Source organism: Mizuhopecten yessoensis, unplaced genomic scaffold, assembly GCF_002113885.1.
Source record: "Mizuhopecten yessoensis strain PY_sf001 unplaced genomic scaffold, ASM211388v2 scaffold2965, whole genome shotgun sequence".
In the NCBI taxonomy this organism is placed as follows: domain Eukaryota; kingdom Metazoa; phylum Mollusca; class Bivalvia; order Pectinida; family Pectinidae; genus Mizuhopecten; species Mizuhopecten yessoensis.
The window spans coordinates 39,494-49,370 of NW_018404808.1; the positions used below are offsets into that span (position 1 = coordinate 39,494).

The 9,877-nt window shown below is 36.3% G+C and overlaps 1 protein-coding gene across 6 annotated transcripts in view; it reads right to left on the reverse strand.

Annotated features, from left to right (window-relative positions):
• Positions 1-1,259: 1,259 nt before the first annotated feature.
• The window catches only part of LOC110446726, a 61,940-nt gene continuing 53,322 nt past the window's right edge, over positions 1,260-9,877 (reverse strand). For 4 of the 6 annotated variants that reach the window (XM_021492006.1, XM_021492009.1, XM_021492008.1 and 1 more), the window contains 2 exons: positions 3,756-4,909; positions 3,652-3,695 (listed from right to left, as the gene is read on the reverse strand). In XM_021492006.1, coding sequence (XP_021347681.1) covers positions 3,821-4,909 — 1,089 coding nt within the window. In that variant the 3' untranslated portion in view covers positions 3,652-3,695; positions 3,756-3,820. Of the gene's footprint in view, positions 1,998-2,933; positions 2,981-3,651; positions 3,696-3,755; positions 4,910-9,877 lie in introns of those variants that run through there. The other 2 variants (XM_021492010.1, XM_021492007.1) reach the window with 2 other exon arrangements.

Here is a 9,877-nt window from a genome sequence, read left to right on the forward strand (position 1 = left end):
CTGTAATTGTTATTGTCGATATCTGTAATTGTGATTGTCGATATCTGTAACTGTGATTGTCGATATCTGTAATTGTGATTGTCTATATCTGTAATTGTTATTGTCGATATCTGTAACTGTGATAGTCGAAATATGTAATTGTTATTGTCGATATCTGTAATTGTTATTGTCGAAATATGTAATTGTTATTGTCTATATCTGTAATTGTTATTGTCGATATATGTAACTGTGATTGTCGATATCTATTGTTGTTTATGTAGATATCTGACAAAGGTGATTGTCGATATATGTAATTGTTATTGTCTATATCTGTAATTGTTATTGTCGATATCTGTAATTGTTATTGTCTATATCTGTAATTGTGATTGTCGATATCTGTAATTGTTATTGTCTATATCTGTAATTGTGATTGTCGATATCTTTTGTTGTTATTGTCGATATCTATTGTTGTTAATGTAGATATCTGACAAAGGTGATTGTCGATATATGTAATTCTTATTGTCGATATATGTAATTCTTATTGTCGATATCAGTAATTGTTATTGTAGATATCTGTAATTGTTATTGTCTATATCTGTAATTGTGATTGTCTATATATGTAATTGTTATTGTCGATATATGTAATTGTTATTGTCGATATCAGTAATTGTTATTGTCGATATCTGTAATTGTTATTGTCGATATCTGTAATTGTTATTGTCGATATCTGTAATTGTTATTGTCGATATATGTAATTGTTATTGTCGATATCTGTAACTGTGATTGTCGATATATGTAACTGTTATTGTCTATATCTGTAACTGTGATTGTCGATATCTGTAATTGTAATTGTCGATATCTGTAACTGTGATTGTCGATATCTGTAATTGTTATTGTCGATATATGTAATTGTAATTGTCGATATCTGTAATTGTTATTGTCGATATCTGTAATTGTTATTGTCGATATCTGTAATTTTGATTGTCGATATATGTAATTATTATTGTCGATATCAGTAATTGTTATTGTCGATATCTGTAACTGTGATTGTTGATATCTGTAATTGTTATTGTCGATATCTGTAATTGTGATTGTCTATATCTGTAATTGTTATTGTCGATGTCTGTAATTGTTATTGTCGAAATATGTAATTGTTATTGTCGATATCTGTAATTGTTATTGTCGATATCTATTGTTGTTTATGTAGATATCTGACAAAGGTGATTGTCGATATATGTAACTGTTATTGTCGATATCTATAGTTGTGACTGTCGATATATGTAGTTGTAATTGTCTATATCTGTAATTGTTATTGTCGATATCTGTAATTGTTATTGTCGATATCTATTGTTGTTTATGTAGATATCTGACAAAGGTGATTGTCGATATCTGTAACTGTTATTGTCTATATCTGTAATTGTTATTGTCGATATATGTAACTGTGATTGTCGATATCTATTGTTGTTTATGTAGATATCTGACAAAGGTGATTGTCGATATATGTAACTGTTATTGTCGATATCTATAGTTGTGACTGTCGATATCTGTAGTTGTAATTGTCTATATCTGTAATTGTTATTGTCGATATCTGTAATTGTTATTGTCTGTATCTGTAATTGTTATTGTCGATATCTGTAACTGTGATTGTCGATATATGTAACTGTTATTGTCTATATCTGTAACTGTGATTGTCGATATCTGTAATTGTTATTGTCGATATCTGTAATTGTTATTGTCGATATATGTAACTGTGATTGTCGATATCTGTAATTGTTATTGTCGATATATGTAATTGTTATTGTCGATATCTGTAGTTGTAATTGACGATATCTATAGTTACGATTGTCGATATCTATAATTGTGATTGTCGGTAAAAAAATCTGTGATTATCGATATCTTAGAGTTGTGATTGTCGATTTCACTATTTGTGATTGTCAATGTTCGAGTTTTTTTTCGTTTATTCCTCGGAGTCATCATCTATACACGGTATCGTTGTGTAAACACTTCTAGCACCAGAGGACTCATCTGTCTTAACGTTTTCTACACTTTCCTCCAATTCATTTTCTAATTTAGAATTGAAACTCCTGGAGGCTTTGGCCTAGGAAATATCCCGTTTTTGGTTGTTCTTGGTTATCAACAGAGCACCGATTACTTATATGAGGAACATCTTTTGATTCCGGTACCGTACTATTTTGCGGGTCGGTGGGTGTTTTCTGTTTTTCTGTTTCTAAATTTGTCTCTTCGTGATCAGTATTCACTGGCACCGACTTGTTTTGTGGGATTCCAGGNTGTAATTGTTATTGTCGATATCTGTAATTGTTATTGTCGATATCTATTGTTGTTTATGTAGATATCTGACAAAGGTGATTGTCGATATCTGTAACTGTTATTGTCTATATCTGTAATTGTTATTGTCGATATATGTAACTGTGATTGTCGATATCTATTGTTGTTTATGTAGATATCTGACAAAGGTGATTGTCGATATATGTAACTGTTATTGTCGATATCTATAGTTGTGACTGTCGATATCTGTAGTTGTAATTGTCTATATCTGTAATTGTTATTGTCGATATCTGTAATTGTTATTGTCTGTATCTGTAATTGTTATTGTCGATATCTGTAACTGTGATTGTCGATATATGTAACTGTTATTGTCTATATCTGTAACTGTGATTGTCGATATCTGTAATTGTTATTGTCGATATCTGTAATTGTTATTGTCGATATATGTAACTGTGATTGTCGATATCTGTAATTGTTATTGTCGATATATGTAATTGTTATTGTCGATATCTGTAGTTGTAATTGACGATATCTATAGTTACGATTGTCGATATCTATAATTGTGATTGTCGGTAAAAAAATCTGTGATTATCGATATCTTAGAGTTGTGATTGTCGATTTCACTATTTGTGATTGTCAATGTTCGAGTTTTTTTTCGTTTATTCCTCGGAGTCATCATCTATACACGGTATCGTTGTGTAAACACTTCTAGCACCAGAGGACTCATCTGTCTTAACGTTTTCTACACTTTCCTCCAATTCATTTTCTAATTTAGAATTGAAACTCCTGGAGGCTTTGGCCTAGGAAATATCCCGTTTTTGGTTGTTCTTGGTTATCAACAGAGCACCGATTACTTATATGAGGAACATCTTTTGATTCCGGTACCGTACTATTTTGCGGGTCGGTGGGTGTTTTCTGTTTTTCTGTTTCTAAATTTGTCTCTTCGTGATCAGTATTCACTGGCACCGACTTGTTTTGTGGGATTCCAGGATTTTCTGTTTCTAAGTTTGTCCCCTCGAGATCTGTATCTGATAGTCTCAAATTGTTTATCTTTGCATCAACACTTGTAGTGCCAGAGGTCTCATCTGTCTGAATGTCTTCTGTACTTTTCTCCAAATCATTTTCTGTTTCTGTCTTAGACACTGAAATTTCTGGTGAAATTGGCGAAATAAGTACCGACTTTCCGGTTGTTTTCTGGGTATCAACAGAGCACCGATTACTTATATGAGGAACATCTGTTGATTCCGGTACCGTACTTTTTTGCGGGTCGGTGGGTGTTTTCTGTTTTTCTGTTTCTAAATTTGTCTCTTCGTGATCAGTATTCACTGGCACCGACTTGTTTTGTGGGATTCCAGGATTTTCTGTTTCTAAGTTTGTCTCCCCGAGATCTGTATCTGATAGTCTCAAATTGTTTATCTTTGCATCAACACTTGTAGTGCCAGAGGTCTCATTTGTCTGAATGTCTTCTGTACTTTTCTCCAAATNAACACTTCTAGCACCAGAGGACTCATCTGTCTTAACGTTTTCTACACTTTCCTCCAATTCATTTTCTAATTTAGAATTGAAACTCCTGGAGGCTTTGGCCTAGGAAATATCCCGTTTTTGGTTGTTCTTGGTTATCAACAGAGCACCGATTACTTATATGAGGAACATCTTTTGATTCCGGTACCGTACTATTTTGCGGGTCGGTGGGTGTTTTCTGTTTTTCTGTTTCTAAATTTGTCTCTTCGTGATCAGTATTCACTGGCACCGACTTGTTTTGTGGGATTCCAGGATTTTCTGTTTCTAAGTTTGTCCCCTCGAGATCTGTATCTGATAGTCTCAAATTGTTTATCTTTGCATCAACACTTGTAGTGCCAGAGGTCTCATCTGTCTGAATGTCTTCTGTACTTTTCTCCAAATCATTTTCTGTTTCTGTCTTAGACACTGAAATTTCTGGTGAAATTGGCGAAATAAGTACCGACTTTCCGGTTGTTTTCTGGGTATCAACAGAGCACCGATTACTTATATGAGGAACATCTGTTGATTCCGGTACCGTACTTTTTTGCGGGTCGGTGGGTGTTTTCTGTTTTTCTGTTTCTAAATTTGTCTCTTCGTGATCAGTATTCACTGGCACCGACTTGTTTTGTGGGATTCCAGGATTTTCTGTTTCTAAGTTTGTCTCCCCGAGATCTGTATCTGATAGTCTCAAATTGTTTATCTTTGCATCAACACTTGTAGTGCCAGAGGTCTCATTTGTCTGAATGTCTTCTGTACTTTTCTCCAAATCATTTTCTGTTTCTGTCTTAGACACTGAAATTTCTGGTGAAATTGGCGAAATAAGTTCCGACTTTTCGGTTGTTTTCTGGGTATCAACAGAGCATGGAGTGTGTTCTTGAGGAACATATTTTGATTCTGCTGAGACATTTTTTTGCGGGACGACGGTGGATATTCCATGCTTTTCAGTTTCTGCCTTTGACTCTAAATGGTTTCCAGTGTCTTGAATGAACACAACAGTCTCTCCGGTGGCTACGGGACCGTCGGCAAGGAATGGAGTAGTTTCCACATCTCTATCTTCTGGGGCGATTTCCGCAAAGACGTCAACAAACGTGTGGTTTGGCGTCTGGTCCAGTCCAGAAGTTCGCTTATTCATAGGCATCCACTTCTGAAAGGAGACAGTCACGTATTCACAATATCGAACAGGGAGTTTTAACAATACTGATATACCATCACTAAAGTTAAGGAATTTCAGGCTTCTTGAAAAGGAATTTGTGCTCGAGCTTTTGAATTTTATTGCGTAAACATATACTAAACATTCCTATAAGATATAGCCTACTAGGTTGACATGACAAAATAACAATATGATTTCAAATGCATAGTATAAAATTATGAAGGCGTCATCATCATCTCACCATTATCAGGCATACCTTATGACTGTTGGTGTAGGGGAGGTAACGCGGCTTTGTTTCCAATGAGCTAGTGCTAGAGTGAGGAATTAATTAATCTTTTTTTATACATTCATATTCATACAACTAGAATGAGGTATTCAATATAGTTTACATGCTTGCATACACGCTTGCTTGCATGCACGTACACCTGCATGCACACATACATACACATACAAACATACAGAGGGTGTGAGTAAGACCGGAGACTATTTAGTACTGGCTGCCCATAAACAGATGACATGGTATATACAATATAATATTGAGAATATGTCCCCAATGCCCTCTTTCGATACACTTTTGTTTTAATTGGTTTTGAGGAGGTGGACATAGCCAGAACGGCCTCCATAGGATCTCTTTGAAAAAGAAATTTCTAATGATTTCTTGTATACCGGAGTGTATACGCATTACGTTGTGCGATCCCACAAATGTGATAACCGAAAGGCCATATAGAACAGCTTGTCAACCGACAGACCAGTGAAAAAGTCTTATTAACCGACAGACAAGTGAGAAAGTCTTAATAGCCGACAAACAGTGAGAAGGTCTTAATAACCGACAGACCATTGAGAAAGTCTTATTAATCGACAAACCAGTGAGAAAGTCTTAAATAATAACTGACAAACCAGTGAAAACGTCTTAATAAACGACGGACCAGTGAAAACGTCTTAATAACCGACAAACCAGTGAGAAAGTCTTAATAACCGACAAACAAGTGAAAAAGCTTAATAACCGACAGACCAGTGGGAAAGTCTTAATAACCGACAAACAAGTGAAAAAGTCTTAATAACCGACAGACCAGTGAAAACGTCCCAATAAACGACAGACCAGTGAAAACGTCTTCATGACTGACAAACTAGTGAGAAAGTCTTAATAACCGACAAAAAAGTGAGAAAGTCTTATTAACCGACAGATCAGTGAAAAAGTCTTCATGACCGACAAACTAGTGAGAAAGTCTTAATAACCGACAAACAAGTGAGAAAGTCTTAATAACCGACAAACAAGTGAGAAAGTCTTAATGACCGACAGACCAGTGAGAAGGTTTTAATGACCGACAGACCAATGAGAAAGTCTTGATAACCGAGAAACCAGCGAGAGAAGTCTTAATAACCGATAGACAAGTGAGAAAGTCTTAATAGCACACGGGCCAGTGAGAAAATGTTAATAACCGACAGACAAGTGAGAAAGTCTTAATAACCGAAAAACCAGTGAGAAAGTCTTATTAACCGTCAGACCAGTGAGAATGTCTTAATAGCACACGGGCCAGTGAAAATGTCATAACAACAAGCAGGCTAGTGAGAAAGTCTTAATAGCACAATTGCCAGTGAGAAAGTCTTAATGACCGAAAGACCAATGACAAAGTCTTAATAACCGACAAACAAATGAGAAAGTCTTAATAACACACCGGCCAATGAGAAAGTCTTATTAACCGACAAACCAGTGAAAAAGTCTTAATAACCGACAAACCAGTGAAAAAGTCTTAATAACCGACAGACAAGTGAGAAGGTTTTAATGACCGACAGACCAATGAGAAAGTCTTAATAACCGGCAGACAAGTGAGAAAGTCTTATTAACCGACAAACCAGTGAGAAAGTCTCAATAACCGATAGACAAGTGAGAAAGTCTTATTAACCGACAAACCATTGAAAAAGTCTTAATAACCGACAAACCAGTGAGAAAGTCTTAAAAACCGATAGACCAGTGAGAATGTCTTTATAGCACACGGGCCAGTGAAAATGTCTTAACAACCAGCAGGCTAGTGAGAAAGTCTAAATAGCACAATTGCCAGTGAGAAAGTCTTAATGACCGAAAGACCAATGAGAAAGTCTTAATAAACGACAGGCCTGTGAGAAAGTCTTAATAACCGACAAACCAATGAGAAAGTCTTCATAACCGATAGACAAGTGAGAAAGTCTTATTAACCGACAAACCAGTGAAAAACGTCTTAATAACCGACAAACCAGTGTAAAAGTCTTAATAACGGACAGACAAGTGAAAAAGTCTTAAAAACCGACAAACCAGTGAAAAAGTCTTAATAACCGACAAACCAGTGATAAAGTCTTAATAACCGACAGACAAGTGAGAAAGTTTTAATGACCGACAAACCAGTGAGAAAGTCTTAAAAACCGACAGACCAGTCAGAATGTCTTAATAGCACACGGGCCAGTGAAAATGTCTTAACAACCAGCAGGCTAGTGAGAAAGTCTTAATTGCACAATTGCCAGTGAGAAAGTCTTAATGACCGAAAGACCAATGAGAAAGTCTTAATAACCGACAAACAAATGAGAAAGTCTTAATAACCGACTGGCCAGTGATAAAGTCTTAATAACCGACAAACCAATGAGAAAGTCTGAATAACCGATAGACAAGTGAGAAAGTCTTATTAACCGACAAACCAGTGAAAAACGTCTTAATAACCGACAAACCAGTGTAAAAGTCTTAATAACGGACAGACAAGTGAAAAAGTCTTAAAAACCGACAAACCAGTGAAAAAGTCTTAATAACCGACAAACCAGTGAAAAAGTCTTAATAACCGACAGACAAGTGAGAAAGTATTAATGACCGACAAACCAGTGAGAAAGTCTTAATAACCGACAGACAAGTGAGAAAGTTTTAACAACACAATTGCCAGTGAGAAAGTTATTATAGCCGACAGGCTAGTGAGATAAAGTCTTAAACGCACACAGGCAAGTGGTAAAGCCTGAATAACGGCAGGCCAATGAGAAAGTCTTAATAACACACCGGCCAATGAGAAAGTCTTAATAACGGACAGACCAATAAGAAAGTCTTATTAACCGACAAACAGTGAAAAAGTCTTAATAACCGACAAACAAATGAGAAAGTGTTTATAACCGACAAACCAGTGATAAAGTCTTAATAACCGTCAAACAAATGAGAATGTCTTAATAGCACACAGGCCAGAGGGAAAATCTTAATAGCACACGGGCCAGTGAAAATGTCTAAACAATCAGCAGGCTAGTGAGAAAGTCTTAATAGTACAATTGCCAGTGAGAAAGTCTTAAGGACCGAAAGACCAATGACAAAGTCTTAATAACCGACAAACGAATGAGAAAGTCTTAATAACACACCGGCCAATGAGAAAGTCTTAATAACGGACAGACCAATGAGAAAGTCTTATTAACCGACAAACAGTGAGAAAGTCTCAATAACCGACAGACAAGTAAGAAAGGCTTATTAACCGACAAACCAGTGAAAAAGTCTTAATAACCGACAAACAAATTAGAAAGTCTTTATAACCAAAAAACCAGTGAGAAAGTCTTAATAATCGACAAACAAATGAGAAAGTCTTAATAACACACAGGCCAGTGAAAAATTATTAATAACCCATAGACCAGGGGAACGGTCTTAACACCAAACAGGCCAGTGAGAAAGTTTTAATAATTCATAGGCCTCTGAGAAATCCTTATCAAAACACAGACCAGTGCAAAAGCAAACTTATTGTTAAGGGGTGGCGACCTCAAAAGTGTCCATGTTGTGTCTCAGGGCCTAGTCCATTTTGACGGGACTGCAGCAGACCCCAATGCAGACTCTGGTAAAATGATTGTGTTTGTCTCTTTATGCCCAGCAATTGTATGTATATTTACATATTATACAATATATGAGGTGGCCCTGGGGTTTCTGTTTCAAAGCTATGACTCGGAAACTGACTTCCTAGGAGTGTGGCAAGACCCTATGGTCAACTCTAATACCATGACTGTGTTCACGTCTTTATGCCCAGCACTTGTTTATATGACTATGGGATGGCGATTTCAACTCTTTCTAATACCATGACACTGTTCGCCACAATGCCTAGCAGTTGTATATATTGTTATTGTCAGGATATGATATGTTTTTCATATTTCTTTAATCATTTCTACCTGTTTAATTTAGTTACTATATGTTTCTTGATTACAACTACAGGTATGGTAACTTAGCGGGTTTTGAATACTACCGTTCTTGAACCTGTTATACAATGTTGATATGAGTAGCTACAGGGTTTATCTGTTCTATGCCAGAAGGATGCTTAGCCAATCAGAAATAAGACAGGTCGATCTCCGGTTAGAGGAGAACACATTCACCTGCCCAGTATCCTCACCACCCAGGGATGCTTCCAACCAAATATGGTTGATATTCTTTTCTTAGTTCTAAAGGAGTAGTCGCTTAAATCAATATGACCAAATCAACCCCTCCATTTATAAAATGTTGAATCCCAACCACCTAGAGATACGCTTCCAGTCAAATTTAGAGACATTCAAATCAGGCATTAAGGAGACGACGGACAGACGACGGACGCCGCAGTAAGGTATAAGCTCACTTTGGTCCTTTGGTGAACTAATAATAGAGGTTAGGATGAAAAGTGGCTAATGAGAATTGGCCGAGTATGTTTACAAAAGGATATTGGCAGCAAGCGTTCAAAACGTCATCCAGGTGACGGATTAAAATGCGATTTACAGGTGTAATTGGGAGTTTACGATTTTCACGTGGATGTTTCAACCACCAAGCAGCTGAGATAATCCACCCTCATAGATAATAGTCCAATAGTCTACTGATATATCACCCTAATAGATCATAGTCCAATAGACTGTACTGATATATCACCCTAATAGATCATAGTCCAATAGACTGTACCGATATATCAAGCTAAGAGATCATAGTCCAATAGACTGTACTGATAAATCACCCTAATAGAT